Below are 25207 nucleotides of genomic sequence, written 5' to 3' on the forward strand. Positions count from 1 at the left end.
TCTCAATATAATTCATAATCCCACGTTTATAATGAACAACGCGTTATGTTTGTTATTACAAACTGTGTACTCGGGTGATAAAGTTAACGTGGTAACACTACACTAAGCTTACTTTTGTACATGGTTTATAACGGTGTCTGTTACTGATTAAGAAGTAATGTAAAAAAAAAAAATCTTATAACATAACATCAATCTGTCAGTGAACTAACACATCAGTAAACACATAGCAACTACGCTACTCTGCCAGTACAAAGATAGATCAAAGTGACATGACGTTAACCAACCATTCAGAAACGTCCTGTTCGAACTTCGATGGGTTCGTCATCTGTTCCTGGTCCGACTCCGGTTCAAAATGATAAGGTTGCTCAGATGTGTCCTCAGAGACTCCCGTTGCCATTATTTCTCGAAAATATACCCTCAAATGTTGTCAAGGCAACACTCCACGTGTGTTGTGGTGTTGTGTCGGGTCGAACCAAACGCCCCACAGAGCAGAGGGGGCGGGGTGAGCAGAGCTCATTATCATTTAAAGTCACATACACTGAAATGACTTGCTAAAAACTGAGCTGGTTTTGACCAGGTAAATTGAGTGTTTTCTTACAATACTAATGAGAATTTTTAATTAAAGTATATTACAAACTTTTCATTTAGACACTAAAGAATCATATTAACTTGCACAAAAATGTCATTCTATGACCCCTTTAATATTAACTAAAAGGAAAAACAAGCATAAAAAAGTGTAGTACTTGTAAGCATTTGACTAATTCTGTCACAATACCATAGTAACAGATAGTATTACTACATTAAATCCATGGTGAATGTTGCTGATTTGTGGACATTCATGGCTCAATGTTTCTCCTGGTTTCCACATCAGTGCTGTTTGATCTGATGTCTGTGGTTTATAACAGATGTGCACCGAATCTGAATGCTTCTCTAGATCTTGCAGCGATCAAAGACTTTATATACAGACTTTGCAGCGATGTTATTAGTTCTGTGGCCAATTCAATGGATTTCTTCACTGGATCTCCTAGTACTGTGTAGTAACCGTGTCGCGTGATCAAGATCGCCTGTGACTCACGAGTAGTTTGCGGTACTGCGCTGACCTATTTTTGGTCCGAACTGATACAGTCCGTGAAGAACAAATGAGTAGCGCAGTTTCGTTCCGCTTTCATTTAGTTTGCCATTTGATGCTGGACAACATTGTGGTCGCGCCAGCGAAATCCAATATACTCATACACGTGCAACTATTTCCCAACTGTTTGTTCACTTGAGACATACCTGACGGTTTTTAAGCAAATGCTCAACAAGCAGGGCATTTTGACTTATTTCTGTATGTTTTAAACCGTTTAGGCATGAACCCGAAGCTCAAAGTTCACTTTGCGTGTCCGTGTTCCACTCCATCTTGGAGCGTGCGCACAGAAAGCCTCTTGGGGAACAGTATCACATTTGCAGCTTAAAGCAGTTTAAATAACTTTTTATTATTGTGCATGTCCTGCGGTTTAGCAACAGTAGACTGTATCTTATGACAGATTTAGCTGATTTGGAGGTTATGTTTTTTGCTATAGGGTTGCTGCTATGGCAATGTCTCCGTTTTCCGCAAAGACGTTACAAATTTATTGTCCTTTTCATCTGGTAGAACTGCCAGACCAGAGAATGTAATAAAGCAATTTAAGCATAGAAAAAATGTTGGCCTTCATAAAGACCACCCAACAAACTATCTAAAGCTATTATCGGCCGATAACAATCGGCGCCCGATCAATCAGAGCACCCTTAGTAATTGAATGCATCAAAACAGTGCTGGTGAATAGTTTGTAATGGGCACTTTTCATTCCCCCCCCCCATCAGCCATACAGTTTGTGCTCAGTGATGAGTTCAGTCATCTTCGACCAGAGCAACGTCTGGCTCTGCTTCACGTGAGTAATATTATATTATATTTTATTTCAATCATTTAAAACACACCTGTGATGATTGATAATTTTCTTTTACTTGATTACTATTTATTTTATGTAAAAATATTCTCGTACATTTTTATACATTAAATCATTTTCACTAATCATTCTAAGCCATGTACTTTTGTTTCTTTTTTAGGAAGGCACTGGCCCTCGAGTCATTTCAGCCTTTGTGGAAATTATTTTTGACAACTCTGACAACAGGCTGCCGGTAAGAAAGGCCCTGATATACTCACAGTAAAGTTCTTTTTCCTTCTTTGTTAGGGGTAAAAATAAGTTTGAAATACCTTTTGCAGCGATATACTGTTAGAGAACATCCCGACACGCTGCTGAGAGTGGCGTTTAGATGAATATCAGTCCCTCCAGCTTTTCGTGGGACTTTTTCCAGATTTTTTTTGTTTGTGGCTGCTTTTCTCAAAGTTTGTGGCATTCCTTGTGTAGTTTTTTTTTACTGAAAATACACCACAGTCAACATTTTTCTAACATTTCTTTTACTTTTCTGACCTCAAGAACCATTGCCTCTGTAATTTCTAAAAGGAGAACACTGATAGTAATGTAAAAATATAATTTCAACATTTTATTTTGTATATATGTGGCAAATTATATTTATATGCATTTTATGTAAGTAGTCTATTTTTATAATATAACAAAGAACCTTAAACATTACAGTAGCCTACTATTGAAGTATACACAAAATGTATAAAGTAGACAAATGTTTCAAACTAAAACTTACAGTGCAAAAGAACATGCCTATAACGTTCAAAAGTAAAGAATCAGTGCACAATTCAGTGTCTGAAAGGTAAAGTAGTAGCCTGTTGTGTTTATAGGGCTAACACTGGAAGTAGCTAATTTGCTGAATTTACATTTTCATTTAGCGTCTCCTTCACTCGTTCCTTCTTGCTCCTTGTCCATTTTTGGGTTGTTTACAGAGTGTGCGATACAGTTATTCTGCATACTGACACTGTTGATAATCTGAACCGACTGACGGAAATAATGTCACTCAGAGCGTGTACACTCGTGTGTGTGTGAGTGAGAGAGAGAGCATGCACACTTAAAGCGGGAGCGGGGTTGTGGTGGTTGACATGCATTGCCGAAGCAACGGCGTAAACAGAAGTTTATCGATCGATTCCAAGTTCAATGCACGTAGTGTACTGACGTCACAGTATGCGTCTAGGCCCAAAATCTGTCAGAAATGTACGGGAATTTTGAAAAATTGTAAGCTCCTCAGAATTTTGCGGTGTGTTCTTGATTTAGCGTTGAGTTCTGCAATCGCGGAATCCTGGAGGGTCTGTAATATGTGAATATGTGATGTGCGATTTCTTTCAATAACAAAATAAACACGCAACAAAACTGACCGCAGTGAGAAAATAACAGTTAAGTAAGCATCTGATCATAGCGACGTGGATATGTTTGTATGGGTTCTACAATTCGGCAAGTCACGTTTAGCAATGCAGCACTTTATACAATAGATTGCATCAAAGCAAGCAGCTTTATAGAATTAAATGTGAGAAAACAGTGTCTCTTTCAATTAGAATTGGACCTTCAGTTTCTACTATAAAGCAGGGTATTCATGTTTTTACTTGTGGACGTCCATACCTCAACGGACTAGACAGAAGATCCAAAGAAAGTGGAATTTCAGAGCACGAATCAATGGTAGTTCAAAGGTGTTTACTAGCCAGAGCAAACTTTTCTGGAAAGTTTTCTTTGGCATGTTGTTATGAACATACTTAATTTTGGCCTGATTTCATTTGAAATGACGTCACATCAGTTCGTTCTTTGATTTTGCTGTAAGTATATCGTGGCCTTAAATGATGAGTGCACTGAAGTAAAGGCAGGTGAATAACATGTCCTCATTGCTCTCAGATTGATAAAGAGGAAGTGTCTCTGCGCCGTGTCATCGGAGCAAAGAAAGACCAGTACTTCTTGGACAAAAAGATGGTCACGTAAGTTTATTTCTCGTAACACATCAGAGAAGCAACAGAATGCTAAGGATTAGAGCTGTAACTGAATGCATTGTGTTCTCTGCGTTTCAGTAAGAACGACGTGATGAACCTGTTGGAGAGTGCTGGTTTCTCCCGCAGTAACCCTTATTACATCGTCAAGCAGGGAAAGGTATGCTAGTGTCTCTTGATATGACAAATGATTTGAGTTTTTACTGTTATTCATGATTTTATTTAAAGCTTATCACTTAAGATGCAGCTTCATCAGTGTTTTCCAGCCCTCTTAATGCCGGTTTCACACTGTACGCGCAAGCAGTGCGGTGGCAGCGCAGAAGCTGTGTGTATGGAGCGCGGGAGCAGCGCACGCCCGTTGTGCTTTCACACTGCCAGCGTTTGTCTTGCACTGCTGAACCGTGGCGTGTGTATTGCAAATACAGACAAATATCGTCCATTCTGTCACCTTTTCCGGTGTTCTCCTCCGACCCTTGTCTGTCTCGTTCTTTGTTTTATGATAGGCAGCATATATCTGCTGCAAATGCGACCGTGTTCCCCTCTGTCCCAAACACATGCTTGTAACATGCTGTATAGGTAGTTTGCATGATAAAAGTAACCTTAAAGTTAAGATTTGCCTCTAGTTTGATTCATTTAAATGGGCCTTTGAAGTTTGGGAAAACTGTTCTGTTTTCATGTTTTTTTGTGGGGTTTTTTTTCACTGCGCTAGATGTCATATGGTGCTTGTGAAACACACGGAACACTTCACTACATGATTCCATGGTGAAATTTATTTTTCATGTTAATCAGGTACATTTTTATCGAGCAATTCACTGTGGCTTTAATTCAGCGTTAGCAGCACAGCAAAAATAGACTCAGCGCTGAAACGATCTGCTGCTGCGACGCACTGCCTCTGCGTGCGGTGTGAATGCTCTAATCTGTGAACATGGGCGCCGGAAAAAAAGTTGCTCGCTCATTAACATTAATGGTGTTTTACCAACAAGAATGTGGCACTTGGGATTAAAGCGGTGCTAATTGCTGTTGCGACTCATTCTAAATGAATTTTCTCACTTTGTTACGCCTCTATTTCCTTGTCTCAAACATGAAAATAGATCAATCAGATGGCGACGGCGCCGGACTCTCAGCGTCTGAAGCTGCTCAGAGAGGTGGCAGGCACCAGAGTCTATGATGAGCGCAAGGAGGAGAGTATCTCGCTCATGAAGGAAACAGGTAGACCTTTCACTGAGACTTTTCTATTTAAATGTATGATTAGAGAGAAAAATGATCATTTCCAATCTGTATTTCTCTGCTTATTCTAAATAAAGGCAAAATATTTGCATTAAACATAATTGTAGAGCTGCACGATTAATTAAAAGGTCACAATCTCAATTCAAACACACACGCAATCTAATACCGTAGTATCAATATGAAATCAGTACCATACAGGGTCTGAAATTTAGTGCTGGTATTGCGCAAAAATTTGACTCATTCTCGCAGGTTTTGCGTTTATAAAGCACGAAATTACCGAAAATCTTTATTAGGAAATTAATCAACACCGATTATCACATCAAATCAGTCATTGGAAAACTTTCTTGCGAGAAGTCAACCCAATGTCTACTTCCTTGAGACAAGGCTTCTTGTCTTGCCACTTCTGCCTACTCTGTGGAAACACACTTACAGCCCCATCTTGTCCTCATTTCCACTCATCCTCGAAAAGATTTTATATTTTAATGATATGATTTTTTTTAAATGTGTTAAAAGGAAATAAATGTCCAAATTAGGTCTTTTGAATGATGCACTCACCTATTGATCTCTAAATGTCTTGTACAAGTCGGGATGGGCAAGTGACAAATGCTTGGCAAAGTTTGATGGTTCTTCACCAGTTTTATAAGCAAAGTAATTCCAATTCTACAGCACTCTTTATTAATTAGTTTTGGGTGGGTTGAGTGAGATTCAACTGCTTTATCCATTTTGTTCATCTATGTTGTCACATTTGCCGGTTTTGCATCAGTTTGGGTAGCACAGCAGTGAATGCTAGCAGAACAGCATTTCAAGTACCGAAATGAGCCAAATCATGATATCGTAAATCATGTAAATAAAATATATATTGGTATTTTCCCAGTAACGGTATTCCGCGCAACCGTAGATCACAGTGAACATTCAAATCTTTATTGACGCTGCCACTGAGCCAGAGAGAGCAGTTGTCATGTATACATAGGGTTGGGTATCTTTAGGTTTTTTTCGATACCGGTGCCAAACCGATACTTTTAAAACGGTACCGGTGCCTGAACCGATACGACGGTGGATGACATTAAAGAATGGCTTTTTATTGAAAAAACAAACAAACAGAAAAAACATTTCTTTAAATTGAGCAATTTATTAAAAGTTTAAAATATACTTAAATATATAAATAGATACAAAACACAATTTACTTAACACATTCACAGTAAAACCTAAGCCACCTAAACCAGCTACAATAGGCCTAATTCAGCACCAAATAACAGTTACAGTACTAATAACTGCAAAGTAGTCGGTATTCTTGGTATGCTACAAACCAGCTTCAAGGTTGAGCATTATTTTGCAGAAATATGACCATATTCTCTGGCTAAATATTTTAGAACGCATCGCCTTATTGTTTCCATGGCATGGTTAGTTTATCTATAATGTGCGGTGGGTGCCGCCATGTTCGTTTGAGCCACAATTCAGGGAATCGGATCTGTCGGATTAACATCACGTAAATTCATCCATGTCTCACGCAATACATGAAAGTAAGTGACCGGTGAACTGGGAGAAGAATAGAGTAAACTATATAGTTACTCTATACTGTGTATCTGATAAACAAGACCCATCATGTCAAATTATAACTGAAAGGATTGTTATTGCCGCTTCCATAGACATGCATTTAAATGTCTGGAACCTAAAATAAACATTGTGTGGTTGAAAACACTGAATTGTTGTGATACTGACCAGCGCTGAGGGCGTCTGTATCTGGCTCGGTGCCAGCCAAAGTGCGAAAGCACGTTTGAATTTAAGTGGCACCGAAATCTGCGTTCTGATTCGGTTACATAGCAGTTATATAAGGCACGTGTTTCGGGGCCCAACCCTATGTATACATATGTAACGTCTTTTCAACCACATAATATAATTATTTCTGTTACACAATAATTCTAATTATGACAGAGGTACTAAACGTTTATAGTTTAGATATAAACACTGATGTCTACAGAAGCGATCATAATGGAGTAAATCACCTTTTGAAAGTAACTTGATGCTTCGGTGACGACGGAGCCGGAGTGTAACGAGAAAAATAAGTATACCTGGTGTTTTATCACTTGAACTACCAAGGCATAATATTGCAATGTAATAACTTTGTTGAAATTAAACCCATATAGCTATAGTACCCTGACTTTTCCTAAATGTGTGTATATTTTGTTCTAATAATGTTATTTTATTAAAATGACAAAAGACAAAGAAGTTCTGAGTATTTCTTCCTAGAATGGCCATAACGGTCAAATTGAATGTACGCATTACAGACAACATATACCGCATATTATTTCAGTGTTTGCTAGTTTTCCCCGCCAGTGAAGATGCGCGTCACTGAGGCCTTGCAACATTTTAGTGGTTTTCATATGCTATTGCTAAGCTAAAACGTAGCTTTACCTTTGAAATGTCAGCAAGTAAGAGATTGTCTGACGTGGAGGTTTTATCCTTGCTTCAGAGCCTTGATGCTGGTGGCTTGATTCGTGTGATCCAAAAACTCCAGAGCGTTGTAAAGTCCAAAAGGGGCTGGTTCTATTCATATCTCTCCAATAGGTCTGTTTCAGTTAAAATTGGTAATCATTCATCACCCTCCATTCCTCTATCATGTGGGCTCACACAAGGGTCTATATTAAATCATATCTTATTTTCTCTTTATGTGTTACAGGGCTCGACATTTAAGCCTGTTGACATGCTTGTCCTTCGGACAAGTAAATCTGTCATTCACTTGTCCGAGTAAAAAATTAGCTTGTCTGGAATTGTTTTCTTTTTTTGTAAATATAATCTATTCTGAAGCATTATTCTCACCAGTGTTCAATCAGCTTTGACATATTTAAATATGCATATTTGTGATATTTTTACCTTTTTATAAAGGGCATTTTTCCATAATCTTAAATAATTAAATATAGGCTATGCTTCAGCTTTCATTTTATATTTTTAAATTTGATCTATAAATTAAAGTAGAATATTACACTATAGGCTGTTACCAATCAAATTAAATAATTTACACAAAAAAAATACAACTGCATTAAATAATGTTATGAGATTATTTTAAATATTTTTGAATATACAAATAAGAAATGTTGGAAAGATGAAACTTATCTACCTGTAGGTGGCAGCAGGTGACCGTCTTAATGAGTGAGTCATTGAGTCGATTTGTTCAAACGGCTTATTCATTCAAGAATTAGGCGGTCGTTTACGAATAGGTAATTGAATCTTTGATTCAACCGATTCATTCAAAATGCTGAATCATTCAGTAACATGCTGTTGCTGTGAGATGCGTTACGTTTCTGTTGTGATCTTTGTTTGGAACTATTTTCGCTGTTGAAATAGAACAAAAACAGTCCATATTGCATCTAAAATGTAAGTGACTTAATGTTAATTAATTGTTTATGTAACTGACGTATGAAATCAGCGTCATTTTCAGTCGTGATGGTATTCAGGAAAACAACACTCTTGTTTGTGTGATGTTGCTTAACTGTATCATATGTTATAAATATAAACACTTGTTAATGTTAACTGAGTTTCTTTGTATGAGCGGCGCTCATTTGTTTTCGATTTTTCTCCTCGAGAGGCTGCGCGAGCCTCAACAGCACAACCTTGTTAATGTCAGTTTATTTTATATTATTATCCACTATCGATCTCCACTTACACTAACTGAATGCAGAATCATTATTGCACTTTGGTTATTCCCTAGTTATTTTTTGTTTTGACGTTTTAACTAGGGGTGGTGAAAATCGATTATCGATTAATCGCGAGTATGTTATGGACGAGTATGAATCGATTATTACATTTTCAAAAATCGATTTTTTTATTTATCTAAACCTGACACTACCACCGTGTGTGTGTGTGTGTGTTTGTGTTCATTAGATGAATGTAAATCTGTCGTGCTGAGATGATTCTGAGGGAACACTCTAGAAATCCTCCCGCCTCGCCTCCTCTGGAGCTCCGGCACATTAGCATTAGCGCGTCAGATGAGCGAGCGCGACACACATCGACGCGCACATTCGCGGGAATAAAGGCGATCCTGAGGACGCAATGAGCGGATTACACACACACACACACACACACACACACACACAGCCGGACTGATGCTGGAAACACACACAACGCCACACTAAAGCAGCACAGATGTCTGATAACGGGATGTGTTTACCGGACAGGCCCGTCTGCTCTCCCCGGGCTCGAGTCCCGCGCTCCGCTGCACCGACCCGCAGCTCCTGCTCACGGAACCGAACGGGCCTCGACACTCCTCCGACACAAACCCGTTTTTCTTCTGTCGTTTTTTCCCCTTTTGACTTTCTCACGTCAGGAAACGAACGAGAGGAGCTCGAGCGGTCCACGCGCTCCCGCCCCCCTCACGCGCGCACCGCATCCATCACGCACACTCTTGACATTTTGTCACTGTGTTCTACAGTACAGTATATAAGCTGAAGCTACAGTAAGTTGTTCAAAAATGTTCATTTTGTCTTCTTAATGATTAAATTGGACAATTTTCTTCTAGAAAGACGAGGTGTTTAGGTGGAGAAAAAACTTCTTCTTTACCTTGACATGTTTCGACTGCAACCTGCAGTCTTCCTCCACCTGAACACGTTGTCTTTCTAGAAGGAAATTGTCCAATTTCTACAGTATGTTGGTTCTGATCTACTTCCTAAAGGAAATAAGCCTTTCATTTATTTGTTATTGTTTAGTTCAACTTGATGAGTCACAACACAATGTGATGTATTCATTTCTGTGTAACTACACGACACTACACAAGTGCTTTGAGTTGTTGTTACTCAATAAAAGAGTTAAGTAATTCAGTAGCTGACTTTTTTTTACACTGCAATCACTTTGTAGTGTATTTTCGTTTACTGTTGTGAAATGGAAAATCAATAATCGCTAATCGAGAATCGTTAATAATCGAAAATCGACTGTAATCGAATCGGGACTTCAATAATCGTAATCGAATCGAATCGGGAAATCAGACAGATTAACCACCCCTAGTTTTAACCAGGATACTTGTCCGTTGGGCAAGTAAAATTCTTCTTCACTTGCCCCTTAAAAAAAATCCACTTGTCCCGGAAAAGCGGACAAGCGTTAAAGGGTTAGTTCACCCAAAAATGAAAATTATGTCATTAATTACTCACCCTTATGTCGTTCGACACCCGTAAGACCTCCGTTCATATTCGGAACACAAATGAAGATATTTTTGTTGAAAGCTGATGGCTGAGAAAGGCTTCAGTTAGGCCTCCATTGGCATTCAGTACACTTATACTCCCAAGACCCATAAAAGGCACTTAAAATGTCATTACAAAGTCCATCTCACCACAGTGACTCTACAATAATCTTACGATGCGACGACAATAGTTTTTGTGCGCAAAAAAAAATCAAAATAACACCTTTATCCAGCTTGTTATTGCCTTCCGCGTGTGCCTCCACGACGCATGCGCGAGAATATGACGTAGCGCCGGGGCTCGGGATTCCATGAAATGCACACTCTAACCCCATTTTGAGCACTACGCCGAGACCTAAAGAACGATCAATGTAGAATCCAACAGCTGAGATACGCGCGTCTTCCTCTGATTGTAAACAAATCACTTCTGGGTCATCTGTCCGAACGCCGGATCTGTGTCATATTCTCGCGCATGCGTCGTGGAGGCACACGCGGAAGGCAGTAACAAGTTGGAAAAAGGTGTTATTTTGATTTTTTTTGCGCACAAAAACTATTGTCGTCGCATCGTAAGATTATTGTAGAGTCACTGTGGTGAGATGGACTTTGTAACGATGTTTTGAGTGCCTTTTATCCGTCTTGGGAGTATAAGTGTACTGAATGCCAATGGAGGCCTTTCTCAGCCATCAGCTTTCAACAAAAATATCTTCATTTGTGTTCCGAATATGAACGGAGGTCTAACGGGTCTCGAACGACGTGAGGGTGAGTAATTAATGACAGAATTTTCCTTTTTGGGTGAACTAACCCTTTAATGTCGAGCCCTGTGTTACCTTTGGGGTCTATTTTCAGGAGATTTCTAACTGTCTGGATGAGGTAAAAGGCTGAATGGCTAAGAATTTCCTTCACTTAAATGAGAGAAAAACTGATGATGTTATTTTTGGCCCTCTTAGTTCTTCGCCACTTATTTCTAGCTAACTAGGGCCACTCTCTAGAAAATCTGGGTGGATTTCTTTAGAGGTCGACCGATAATGTATTTTACAGATACGATAACTAGGTTGGACCGCACTTGCCGATAACGATTAATCGACCGATTGTTTTTCTTATGTTTTTTTTATCCAGTATCCATTTTAAAAACTTTGCTGAACATTACAACAAGAAATAAAAAAAAACTTACTGATCCATGAAAATGTGCTAAATTAAAAACATATAAATATGAATATTAAAATGAGAAGTTTTAAGTGAACAAATTCTTTAGAAAATAATTTAAACATTAAAATATTACAGGTCAAATTTGTTTCTATACCTAAAACCTAGAAACATGCATGTACATTTCATAGGTAACACTATGCAAGTCCCTATGCAACAAGGATGTATTAGCTTACATGAACTATATGCATTATGCATACATTTTTACAGCATGTATTAATATGAGCAATACAATTGTACCTTGATCATTCATGTTAGTTCATAGTGCATTAACCAAGGTTAACAGATAAAAACTAAAATTCTAACTCAATTTAATGTTGAAATTAACATACTAACAATGAACAATACTTCCACAGCATTTATTAACCTTACTTCTAGCCCTGTTTTAGTCCAGCAATGTTTTGGTGCTACTTAAGAACCACTTTTCCTGGCTCGGAGCTGGGGCTTTGGGTGTGGAAACACAAAGAACCGATTTGAAACTAGGCTTTGGCTCCGATCTAGCTCTAGCTCTGCCTTGGTGGAAAAGGGGTATTAATGTTACAAAAGGAATCTTATTGCAGTGTTACCATTTTATACACATCCAAACAGTCTGCTTTTTTAGAAGGCGATTATCTAATAAAAAAACGAATGCTCTTCTGCTTTGTTTATGTTTCTGTCGGCAGCATGACTATTCAGTTTGGTTCTCACATCACTAATTTTATATATGCAACATTTATAAACATACATACTGCTGTTCTTTACCTGTTAATGCAGCATCTAGTCAAGAAATTAATTACTTTGTAATGATTTGGAAACAAGTACTGTAGTGTTCTGTATTCATACCGTTTCGCTGTCGTGTTTTAAACGTGCATCTGATGTGTCAAGCTCTCTCCGTGCAGCGCCGTGCTATCGGTGTGGATTTTTGCCGATAACCGATTGGGTGCCGATTAATCGGCAAAAACGATGAATTGTCGACATCTATATTTCTTGATTCAGAGCTGAATTTTGCTAAACAAGTTAGTGCTGTAGAATTTTAGATCTCTAGATGAGAGCAAAGATTTCATTTTAGCTATTAATCTTGAGACGATCATCCATGCTTTTATATCATCCAGATTGGATTATTGTAATGTTGTGTATTTAGGACTCTCTCAGTCATTGGAGAATCGATTGCAGCTGGTTCATAATGTCTCTGCTAGACTATTGACTGGTATAAGAAAGAGGGACAGAATCACCCCGATTTTATTATCCCTTCAGTGGTTATTAATCATTTCAAAAATTGTAAATGGTCTCATGCCCTCTTATTTGTCAGACCTTATTATTCTGCACCGGCCAGTAAAGAATCTGAGATTGGCAGATCAATTATTGCTCCATGTACCACGATCCCGACTCGAGAAAAGGTGATCGCACCTTTTCGATAGCCGACCCTAGGCTATGGAACAACTTACCGCTTGCCGTCCGCTCTGTCCCCGCTTTGACTGCTATTAAAACCGCTTTGAAGAAGCACTTTTATAGCTTGGCATTTGACAGACCCAGGAGAAAACTAAATATAAATTGTATGTTGTGGTGTTTTTTCTTTGTTTGGTTTTATTGATTGTTTTGTACAGCACTTTGGGCTGCACCTGAGGCAGTAGAAATGTGCCCTATAAGAAAATAAACTAAACTAAAAAGTAAAAATGTATTGAAAAAAAGATGGATCTAATAATTTACATAATTCACAACATGTTTTTCCCTAACAAACTATTCTTCTTCAATCAATATTTGCTGGCATTTAGACTTTCCAAAACAACATTTTCACTGCGGTGAAAAACTTTGCTCTCCTGCCCATTTGGATTCGATCTAGTAGCTTTTACACAATTATATATTATGAAAAAGATCGTAATATGTAGACCAATCTGTGTTTTTTTGTTTCGGTGCTCCATTTAATCCATGTTGTTCGATTTTATTCAAATTGAGGATTTTGTTTGAGGATTTTGACTTTTTATGGTGATGCCATCATAAAATATGATGATAGACAAACAAAGCTTAATTCTAGAACCTCAATAAAAGCTTCGGATGTAAATATGACATGACAAAAATGATATTCGGTGCAGTCTAGTAGCCTATGAACGGTCAGAATGATCGCTATGGCTATTCTAGTAGTTATAGAATTCCGGTAGTTCTAGTGTTAAAGGACCACTCTGGTGAAAAATTAACCTAGGGGTAATTAACACATGGTTACCGAGTAGATCATTCTCTGGGATGCGTTTTCATGAAAATTGAATGTAAAGAGTTTTATCTCTAAAAACAGATTAGCTTATAATGCGAGTAAATCGGGCAAAGGATAAGTAAAATTAAATCGCTAGTTAATACCACTAACAAGGCTCAAAATAGCCTCACACTAACACGGTAGCATAATGAGGGTCCCTACATGCAAACCGAAGCATTGAGATCTTTGTAAGTGTAAAAACAGTTTAATAAGAAGATACTTTATAAAGACAGAACATTACGCGTATACAGACAGGAGCCATCTTGGAAAACAGTCTCGACGAGTTGAGCCACAAACGCTGTGCTAAGCTGCGATAATTCCTATCGACCAGCTCACTTAGCACAGCGTTCGTGGCTCGACTTCGTGGAACCAAATCTTTTAAATTAATCACTAAAGCAGTGCAGAAAACACTGCAGTGGATGCTTTACTCTTGTATTTATAGTCAAAGGTTTGTGACTACACAAGTACCGGTAAACGGTAATATGATATACCGCAATAATGAACTTGTAATGAACAATATTGTTATCGTGGGCACTTAAAAATACTGTGAATAATTATTTATTACAAATGATTCCGATTTTTAGAATGCATTTTAAGAATACTTTACCCATCAACCGTTTAAAATGAACAACACGTCAAACGCACTGATGTAAATAGGCCGTGCATGAGCCGAGCACATGGCGGAAGGAGTGGCACACATTCACTCATTGACAGCAAAGGGGACTGAAATGCAGCCGTTTCTGCGGTAACCCTCGTAAACAAAACGATTTGGTGCTCATCACATAACCTAATACTTAAAGACTTAAGGCTATTCATTTTCAAACTTAAACATTTTATTTTTTAAACTGGACTAAATAACATGCCCTAGATATTGTTTGAATATGTTCTGACTGTTGTTCAATCACACACTTTTCAATAAGGCTCCATTATTTAACATTAGTTCATTCATTTACAAACTGACACTGAAAAATACTTCTAAAGCATGTATCTTAGTTTAATGTAAATTTCAGCATTTAATAACACATTATTAAAATCAAAAGTTGTAACTGTATTATTTAATGGACCTGAACGAACACTAACAGTTGCTTTTTTTAACTAACAATATCAAAGAATAATAACTTCTGTAAAAATGTAGCCATTCGCTCTTTGTTGATGTTAATGCATTAACTAGTGAGACTTTATTGTAAAGTGTTACCTATTGTTCTTTATAATTCTTTTGCACTTTGATCTGTTTTAAATATTTGTTTACTTTATATATTTTTGTGTATTGCTTTATTGTATTTAAATGTTTGCTTCTTTTGTTATAAGAAAGTTCTTAAACCTGTTATAGTATGACAACACTTTTTTTGCAACTTATTTCAATATCGTGATAATACAGTATACCGTGATAAAAGCTTCAGCAATTAATCGCAACATGAAAATTTGATACCGGCACATGCCTATGTGTGACATGCCGTTCTTTTTGTGTGTGTGTGCGCAGAGGGAAAGCGAGAGAAGATTAATGAGCTGCTGAAGTACATCGAGGAGCGTCTGCACACTCTGGAGGATGAGAAAGAGGAACTGGCTCAGTACCAGAAATGGGACAAAATGAGGAGAGCTCTGGAGTACACCATATACAACCAGGAGCTCAATGAGACCCGGGCCAAACTGGATGAGGTACACACACCAATTCTTACTTGTCAACACCTTCTCGAGTCTAATTCGGTTGTGTCAGTAAATAAATTAGTATTCAACACGCTGTAATACTTGCTGATGTGTGATTAACATCATAATTTATAGAAAGTGTGATTCCCTCCTCTAGTTGTCGACTAAGAGAGAGACCTGTGGAGACAAATCTAGACAACTGCGAGATGCGCAACAAGATGCTCGAGACAAAGTGGAGGTAAACTGAGCTTGTCACTGCATTAATCACTGATGTATATTTATGTTTCTTTTTTCGTCCTCAACAGCCTGACATCTTGATCAAACATTTTGCATGAAAATTTGCCACAATTTCTTTAAAAAATTTAAAAAATCTAGTAGATTACAATTGATTTTTATCTGCTTCTGCAGTCACGTCAAATTATTGTTTGTACATTATATATATTATAGAATTATTCAAAAAGAAACATAGTTTTTCCTTTAGACAGAGCACAATAAGACCAGGAACATTAATTGTAAATGGGGTCAATTTTGATTTCACTTTTCATCCACTATGTCATCCCCACTAACTTAAAATAAAGTAATGAAATGTGAAGATCCCCTAAAATGTGCCAGGAAACTGCTTTCACACGTCATGCAGCAGCTTACACTGGGTCATCTTATCTAACCTCTCTCTCTGTGTCTCTGTAGGAGACGGAGCGTGTGGTGAGGGAGCTGAAGGCTCGAATCTCCGCCATGAAGGAGGAGAAAGAACAGCTGAGTGCCGAGCGACAGGAGCAGATCAAACAGAGGACCAAACTGGAACTCAAAGCCAAAGATCTGCAGGACGAGCTGGCAGGAAACAGCGAACAGAGGGTGCGACTAGCAGACACACATACACTAACACATGCACGCGCTACAGGCTCACATATGCACTCAACACACACGTTTCAAAGAAGTGCAGCCTTAGAAAAGAAAAAGTTACTGTTTAGAGAAAATTGCTTTGATTTTGTCAAATACACTTTAAGCTGAGTTGTTTACGCTACAGTTCATAAGTTTGGAGATTGTTTAAATGTTTTTGCAAGAAGTCTCTTATGTTCCTCAAGGCTGATCAGAAATAGAGCAAAACCAGAAATATTGTGAAATATTACAATTTAAAAAACTGTTTTCTATTATGTTTTAAGTGTAATTTATTCCTATTATACAAAGATACATTTTCAGCATCATTCCTCCAGTCTTCAGTGTCACATGATCCTTCAGAAATCATTGTAATTGGCTGATTTGCTGCTCAAGAAACTTTCATATTTATGTTAAAAATAAATGTTTTGAAATATTATAAATGTTTTACATTTCACTTTTAATCATCATGGGCACATTTTATTGATCAAAAGTATGACTTTCTTTCTCTCTCACACACACACACACACACACACACACACACACACACACACACACACACACACGTGCGCTAGCACAATTTGGGTTATATCAGTTCACATGGATTAAAGTGAGTTGACAAATTATCCAATGATGTCAATTTATCACAGCCCTAGTTTAAAGAGCTACATTCAATAACATGCAATTTCTCTTCTTTACTTTCCTTGTTTGTGTGGAGTGCATATAAACACTCATAAGCCCCATTTCCTCAAATAAATACCCACCTGCTTGTTCTTTTCTTTTCGCTGCCCTGAATTGAAGAGGCTGCTGCACAAACAAAGCAATAACTGAATTCACACACAAACACACGCATTTGATACACATGCTCGCAAATGCAAACACACACATAAATACACACCGAGAGCCAGAGAGCTGCAGGAAATGCTGGCAGGCACTAGTGAACAGAGGGTCCGCAGTGTCTCCGTCTGCGTCACTAACTACACATGCACACTCCAGCCCGGGCTCGCAGCCAGACTAAAACACACACATATAATGCTTGTGTATCCCTGTATGTGTGAAATACACACTTTTGGTTGGCCCTCCCGCATCCCAGCTTGGCTTATAGAGGGATTAGCCCCACCTGGCCAAGTGTGTGTGTTTTCCTATGGAGGAGAGGCAGAAATGCGTCATTTGCCCTTTGATTGGTGAATGTAGGTTTGCTCAGATGGAGATCCCCTTTGTTCTGCTCATGATGCTGAATCTACACACCTGTTTATGCGCATTTCATTCTTCTCCATTTAAATATGAACACCTCCTCACTCATCTGTGCAAAATTTATTTAGGTTTTCTATTAAAAGAGGCGAGACTGATTAATTGATGCCGCTACTTGTGATTCAATACTGTCTCCCCTCTCGCTTCCTGTCCAACAGAAACGGCTGCTCAAAGAGCGCCAGAAGCTTCTGGAGAAGATTGAAGAAAAACAGAAGGAGCTGCAGGAAACAGAACCCAAATTTAACGCTGTGAAAGAAAAAGAGGAGCGTGGAATTGCCCGGTAAACTTTTTGAAGCTTTGAAAGGGCCCATTATGTGGGGAACGCATTTTCTTTCCTGTGTTGATGTATTTCCAATTAAAACGGGAAGTTAGGGTGGGGCGTATTAGGTGAGTTCTAATTTGTGTACGTATGCACTATTCTATGCCGTTTTGAAGTATAAAAAGTGTGTATAAAAAAAGAGTATTGTGTTGGATGATGCACTTAATTAAAATAACCCTAACCCAGGCAAAATAACCTTCTAAATTTCATATATCATTGACCCTTTTCCCCAATCAAATTTTCATTGCCCTAATAATATCTTTGCCAATTTTCCCCCATCTAATTTTCATTACCACTATAATATCGTTGCCCAATTGTTCCCATCTAATTTTCATTGCCTTAATAATATCGTTGCCAATTTTTCCCCATCTAATTTTCATTGCCATAATAATATCATAGCCCATTTGTTCCCATCTAATTTTCATTGCCCTAATAATATCGTTGCCCATTGTTTCCCTCCTTAATTTTTTGGTCCTTTTCCTGTTTTGTTTGCACAAATTATTTCAATTAATTTTTCACAAAATGTCACGTTAAGGAGGACAGATACATTACAAATGCTATTTTGTGTCTTTAACCAATAGTTGAAGTATGATTTGTTCTGGATTAATTTGTCAATTGTGTTTTTCCAGACTGGCACAAGCCACACAAGAGCGAACAGACCTGTATGCCAAGCAGGGCAGAGGCAGCCAGTTCACCTCTAAAGAAGAGAGGGACAAATGGATCAAGAAAGAGCTGAAGTCTCTAGATCAAGCCATCAACGACAAGAAACGGCAGATCGCCGCCATCCACAAAGATCTGGAGGACACAGAGGCCAATAAAGAGAGAAACCTGGAACAGTACACCGTAAGATTCAATAAAAGCTTATCTTGGTATTGAACAGTAGAGGACAAAAGAAAATTACTTTTATAAGTTTAGTGGATGGTTTTGAATGTATAACGTTTCTTCCCAAATTTTATTTTGGCCACAGAAACTGGACCAAGATTTGAATGAAGTGAAGACTCGAGTGGAGGAGTTGGACAAGAAGTACTACGAGGTGAAGAACAGAAAGGATGAACTTCAGAGCGAGAGAAAGTAAGACCCTACTTTTCTTATTCCCAATGCATCATGGGAAAATGTCTGGCTTTGCCTATTTTCCAGCATCCCACCCTTTCTTATTACCTGAACGAACCATTCCTCTCCTCACCTGGCATTTTAGTTATTAATAATCCACAAGCCATAGGTTTCACAGCACGATGAGGCTTGATGGATGGGCGATAGAATAGGGTCTCCTGCTGAACTCAGGCATTGTGTGTGTGAGCCAGAGCTGATGGGTGTGTCGTTGTCCCTCCTCCTGCAGCTACCTGTGGAGGGAGGAGAACGCAGAACAGCAGGCGCTGGCAGCCAAACGAGAAGACCTGGAGAAGAAACAACAGCTACTGCGAGCAGCCACCGGAAAGGTTAGAAGCCAATTCAATTGCAACCTTTGCGATTCGATAATCTAAGGAATCTAAGCCGTATCACAATTTCAGTTTTATTTAGGGCTGGTCGAAAATTATCATGATGTAATGTTTCATATCTATTGGTATCAATAATTACTGAATTTTTATAACCTTTCTTAAAGACCAGTAGAAAAAAGGTTTGAATTTAACCACTATTTTTAATTGACCTAATTTAGTAAGGCAAATTAGTTTTAACAGTCAAACACAAAATAACATTTAAATTAATATCTTTCTTATATGAAGATTAAATGGGTGTTAAAAAAATGTTTTGCTTTGCAGTGAGCAAAATATGAATACACCGCATTAAATTGTTTATTCAAAGCAATAAAATAATATGACTATTACATGCAAAACATTTAAACTAATGTTTATAAATCAAATATAGTTTCGTAAATTGCATAAACAATTATGAACAAAACCGCATCATGTATTTATGCATAGCTTGGATAAATTGCATTTAAAAATACATGAGAGGCAGTGGAATGAAAAAAAAATCCCAACAAACTCTCGAGACATATTTTCTAAAAGTTGTACCTCTTAACTTTACATGGCTTTCTAACCATGCATGTGAGACGCAAGTGCAACAGTCAAAGTTTACTGTCTAGAAAATGCGCAAAATATTAATTCTGTGTGAATGGTTTGTTTTCGGGTTTTGACGTAACCCAGATTTTCTCTGCATTTAGCTTCTCTCTAATATTTTGAATGAACAGCACAGCAGCGCCACATTTCGTGGGTTCAACTGGATAGGCTAACAAAACATTAAAAAGCAGCAATGACACTGCACACTCCCTGGTGCACAGCTAAAATTCCAATGTACCATTTTTGCATTCGAATGTGGATTTTTATTTTAAATTCAACAAATATTTGTGTCCTTTTTATTCTATATCTTTTCATCGCAGACAGGCTTGGCACTCATTTCAGCATGTCCATGTTTTCTGAAGTCACATGGCACAACCAAACCTCACAACAACGCAACTTATTGTCTGTTTATTTTCTTTCGTAGCACACGCCTATATATGAAATGAGCGTGAAACTATCAAGCTTTATAGCGAACATTTTTTCTATCGTTATGGATACGTCTTTTATTGCCCAGGCCTAGTATTATTGCGATTTAGCACACTTCACACTTGGCATGTTTGGTTAGATTAAAACAAACCCTGGTGCAATTGACCTATCGGTAAGCCCCGTCCCCCTTAGTTACTGTTGCTTTACTCGGACAAACAAACGGAGTTGCTATATCTTACAATGTACAGCTGTCAGTGTGAAAACCTTATCCCAAGATGTTTTTGGACACAGAATGTAGCGTATACCCCGTCCGAATGATGGCCAAACTTTACTGATGGTTTATGAAGTTTAGTACATCGTTTTTCACTCAAAAAATCATCTGTAGAGCTGAACAAACAAACAAAGCATAAGTGCGCATTAACGTCTCATTCACAAACTCTCTCTCTAGCCCTCTCTCCGTGGCATTACTATTAACATACACAGCAAATTACACAAAAACACTCACAGTAAACAAACATATACACAGACCTTATGCCTTTTCAGGGGTGCAGTTAACTGGTGAACTTTGTATCTGCAAAACAACTCCGATAAACTGCGTGCGAGCTCTACCTTTCACTACCCGTAGACTATAATACCCATCAAAATAGGAGTCCTCCTTATAAGACAGATAATGCAGACCTTTAAACATATCTAAACTCACAGAAATAAAATGGGAATAAAATAAATATGGGGAGAGATTAATTTGGAAGCGATGGTTTACAGATCTCAAGGCAAACGGGAGAAGCCTCTTGTTACGATCGCTGATGATAACATCCAGGATCAACACTGTTTATGTACCGCAGGGTAAGATAACATAAATTCACATTTAATCAGTTTAATATGGAGAGATGCACTGAAATGTAGACCTTCGTGTTTCTGACCTACACCGTTGCATGAGAACAGTTAGTTATAGTTAGTCGGTTTGTACGTTAGCAGTGAATTACTCATTTTAATAGTAACTTAATGAGAGTATGACAACCCGAAAATCCTCTCAGGATCCCTGGAATCAGTGTTGCAGTACCTCAGGCACAACGTTTACCATTTTTGTAGCATAAACACCATCAAACCGATGACAGCTTTGGATTTTCCAATGTTTCTCTATGGCGCTGAAACCTAAAGATGTCCGAGTTCCGGTCCCAGCGCAACTGATACTCAACTGCCATTGGCTCATCGGCGTTCGATGGGAAGGACTTACCGATAGGTCAATTGCTCTGTTAGTGCGGTTAATTTAAACGTGTGAACATTACCATCTGAACCCTGGTGTGCACCACACAAGCGGACTGAGACCGCTGAAAAGATGGGTCTCGTTCCACTTCCAAACAAACTCTGGTGCGGTTCGAATGAAATATGAACGCAAAATGGACCAAAGACATGTAAACGAAAAGTAAAACAGGAAGTTAAGACAATAGAAAGGCCAGAATGCTCACACATACTGGCAGTCGCGATGTTGGCCATCACAGTTCAGTACAGGTATCAGAACTGCGTCTTCTCGCAGCAAGTCTTTGTTTGTGTGTGTGACACAGAGGGATTCCTGCCGTTGTTTTGACTCCTTTACACACTTTATAAGCTCCTCACGAGTTCTCAGCTGGTCATAAAACCATCCTACCACACAACAAGCACATTTATCCCTGCACACAACATTGTTTTGGATGTTCTGTAAGTTCTGTCTCAAAATAGGCAATATGTCATTAAAGCCGACCAATCAAGTTGTGAACAAATCCCTATGCCTTTAGGTTCGGTATCTTTTGATAAAAATACCAATCTGAACACTAATCGGACCAGGACTAAATGTTTTTTTTTTGTTTTTTGTTTTGCTCCGAGCCAAGCGAACACACTCAAATTGTGCAACCCTACCTCAGAGTTCATTATATCTAACCAACATGCATATGTATTTGAAATCAAAAGCCGCCCACACCAGTTCACTCTGTATTGGCTGAACTGAACCATATCTGCTAAGCTCAACTTGGCTGCTGGACCGTTTCTCATCTACTGAGTCAGTCACTAATTATAGCAACTCTCCCACGTTACAAAAATATACATCAGTATAGATGAACTCGGATTATCGTCATCTGTGCTTGAAATGAAAATACAAACTTAGAAATGCAATGTTTTGTGTGTCGTTTGCTTTTCCTCCAGGCTATCTTGAATGGTATTGACAGCATTAATAAAGTATTGGAACATTTCCGCCGCAAGGGCATCAACCAGCACGTCATCAACGGTTATCACGGCATCGTTATGAACAACTTTGAGTGTGAGCCTGCCTTCTACACCTGTGTGGAGGTGACTGCTGGCACAAGGTCAGACACACTGTTTATTATTAGATGTCATGTGCCACTAAGATTTTTGTGGCAATGTGTTGACAGTAATGGAGTTGTATGTGGTGGTGTTTGTTCAGGCTGTTTTACCACATCGTGGAAACAGATGAAGTAAGCACCAAGATTCTGATGGAGTTTAATAAGATGAACTTGCCTGGAGAGGTCACCTTCCTGCCTCTCAGCAAACTGGATGTCAGGGACACCGCTTACCCTGAGACTAATGTAAGCTTACCACATGGTCACCTACACCATTGACATGACATTTGAAATGGACTGTTTACGTAGTATCAGCATTAAAATGAACATTCAATCTGTTTTGTCCATGCATGTAATTGATCTTAATGTGAACAATTCGTCCATGTATGTTAGAATTTACTTTATTAAATCAATTGAGCTTGTAATTGAATCAACTCAACCTTCCAATGAAGTGACAGACTTCTCTCTGTTAAAATACTGGACTTCTCCAATCATGTAGTCTGTTTAAACCCCACCCCCTTATTATGATAAACTGCAAACTCGCATTCAGATCTGCCTCCATCCAATCAACAACCGCTGGATAGAACCAAGTCCCCACCCATTTATTTTTTTCAATAATCTGTTTCACTCGGATGTACGTCACAATACGGGATAAAAAAATCTGTAAAGATCTGTAAACATTGCGATTTATCAGTACACCTTAAAATGCGGTCACATTTACAATAACAGTAACAGTTTTCGAATCTGTGCGATCTGGAGTTTCGTGTGGGTGCCTCCATGCAAATATTGCTTGTGTTTAAGTTGGTCATGCGAATGTGCCGCATTAACCAAAAGAAAGCTTCTTGGATTGAAAGTGACTTCTTTAATGCACTATTGACAATGGACCATTTTTGCCGGTTTCATTCTGGAATGCCCACTTTACACATCCAGAAAAAAAAAAAAAAAAATTTTTTTTTCTTCACATTACAGAAGTACATAAAAATTAAGCATATTCATCTTCTATTTATTATTTATAGCTATTTTTTGCTATTCTATTAAGTGAAAATATAACAATTTTCTGTAGGATGCAATCCCCATGATCAGCAAGCTTCGTTACAGTACGAACTTCGACAAGGCCTTCAAACACGTGTTTGGGAAGACTCTGATCTGCCGCAGTATGGAAGTGTCCACTCAGTTGGCTCGAGCTTTCACCATGGACTGCATCACTCTGGAGGGTAAACAGATGCTTTCCAATATGTGTCTGTTTTTTTTTTATATTCAAATAATTTCTAGCCCTCATCATTGTGTTGTTTTGTTATGTGCAACAGGCGATCAGGTGAGTCATCGTGGCGCTCTGACTGGTGGATACTATGACACACGTAAGTCCCGTCTGGAACTGCAGAAGGACATGAGGAAGGCCGAGGAGGAGCTTGGAGAACTGGAGGCCAAACTCAATGAGAACCTGCGTAGAAACATTGAACATATCCTCTTCATATATGCCTCACACAAAGGGTTACTTATGATGTCGTGGCATGAAATCCAATGGATTGTAAAGTCCTCCTTGTGTGTGCCAGTAGAGCATGCTGGTGTAATCGGCCTAGATGACACAAGGTCACAGAGGATCGCTGAATGAGTCAGCTAGCCATTAATGTGGATGTGGTCATGTGTGAGCTACACACATGGTGTTCTATTAGGAATGGAGGGATGAAAATGTGTAGCTCGATTGGAGGATGTGATTTTCAAGGCCTCAAGTGAAATTGATTTCAAGCTAGTTTGAATCCTTGATCGAATCTCACTAGATTTGCGTGGCTCATACTCTGTGACTAATTCAGAACTAATATGATGACACAACCACCTCAGTTTCAGCAAAAACAGGGCAACGTTTTTAACAACTCGTATAATTATATTTAGTATATATAAAGTTTCTATTGAGCCTGATTTCTCAAAATTGTGCGTGTGTGTGCTTATCATGGGTACCATAACAACAGTGCGATTTATAGTAAGCATGTGTAAGTACGTATATATATATAGTAAGCATATAATAAACGCCTGCTAACGGCTCGAACTCTCAAAGGAGCGCGCTCAGAGTAACAGCCGAGCTCAGTGTTTTGACTGAATAATTTCTTTCTCGCAAAACCTTATAATATGCCTCATGAACACTTTCCATATATGGCGCGCGTCTCCCTGTATCATTGCGTGATATTTTTGTATATTTTTTTGTAATGTTTTAGACTGCCATTATAGGAAGGAGCGCGTGCAGGACTATTTTTAAAAATGTCTGCTTTTGAGGTCTGAAAAGGATAGAAGGACATAGGGCACTGGAACAACAGCAGGGTGGGTAAAAGATGGCTTTATTTTCATTTCAGGGTGAACTATCATAAATTTTCTCTGTGTGCTCGCATCGCCGGCTGACGTTGGTCCTCATTGGCTATTTTTCAGCCGATTCGACATGTTGAATCGGCATCGGCGCTTGTCGGTCAGTCGGGCCATCTGATCATTCTGATTGGCTGTTCAGCTAGCGAACCAGTGCACAAGAGAAAAAAACTGAAGTGACCCTCTGTGGTGAGCGAGATTCTGAGCTGTTTTGTTTATATCCCAGTAGCTCTTCCGGT

General features: G+C 38.6%; 1 protein-coding gene across 1 annotated transcript in view; it reads left to right on the forward strand.

Annotated features, from left to right (window-relative positions):
* The window catches only part of smc3 (structural maintenance of chromosomes 3), a 39416-nt gene that overhangs the window by 2805 nt on the left and 11404 nt on the right, over positions 1–25207 (forward strand). The window contains exons 4-19 of the mRNA XM_079807122.1: positions 1843–1910; positions 2086–2157; positions 3810–3889; positions 3980–4058; positions 4990–5107; positions 15197–15372; positions 15518–15598; positions 16048–16212; positions 17643–17764; positions 18433–18646; positions 18771–18874; positions 19140–19239; positions 22462–22622; positions 22721–22862; positions 23680–23830; positions 23924–24076. Of these exons, the coding sequence (XP_079663248.1) occupies positions 1843–1910; positions 2086–2157; positions 3810–3889; positions 3980–4058; positions 4990–5107; positions 15197–15372; positions 15518–15598; positions 16048–16212; positions 17643–17764; positions 18433–18646; positions 18771–18874; positions 19140–19239; positions 22462–22622; positions 22721–22862; positions 23680–23830; positions 23924–24076 (1986 nt within the window). The remainder of the gene's footprint in view (positions 1–1842; positions 1911–2085; positions 2158–3809; positions 3890–3979; positions 4059–4989; positions 5108–15196; positions 15373–15517; positions 15599–16047; positions 16213–17642; positions 17765–18432; positions 18647–18770; positions 18875–19139; positions 19240–22461; positions 22623–22720; positions 22863–23679; positions 23831–23923; positions 24077–25207) is intronic.

This window comes from Gobio gobio (genome assembly GCF_949357685.1).
Source record: "Gobio gobio genome assembly, chromosome: 24".
NCBI classification, from domain to species: Eukaryota; Metazoa; Chordata; class Actinopteri; order Cypriniformes; family Gobionidae; genus Gobio; species Gobio gobio.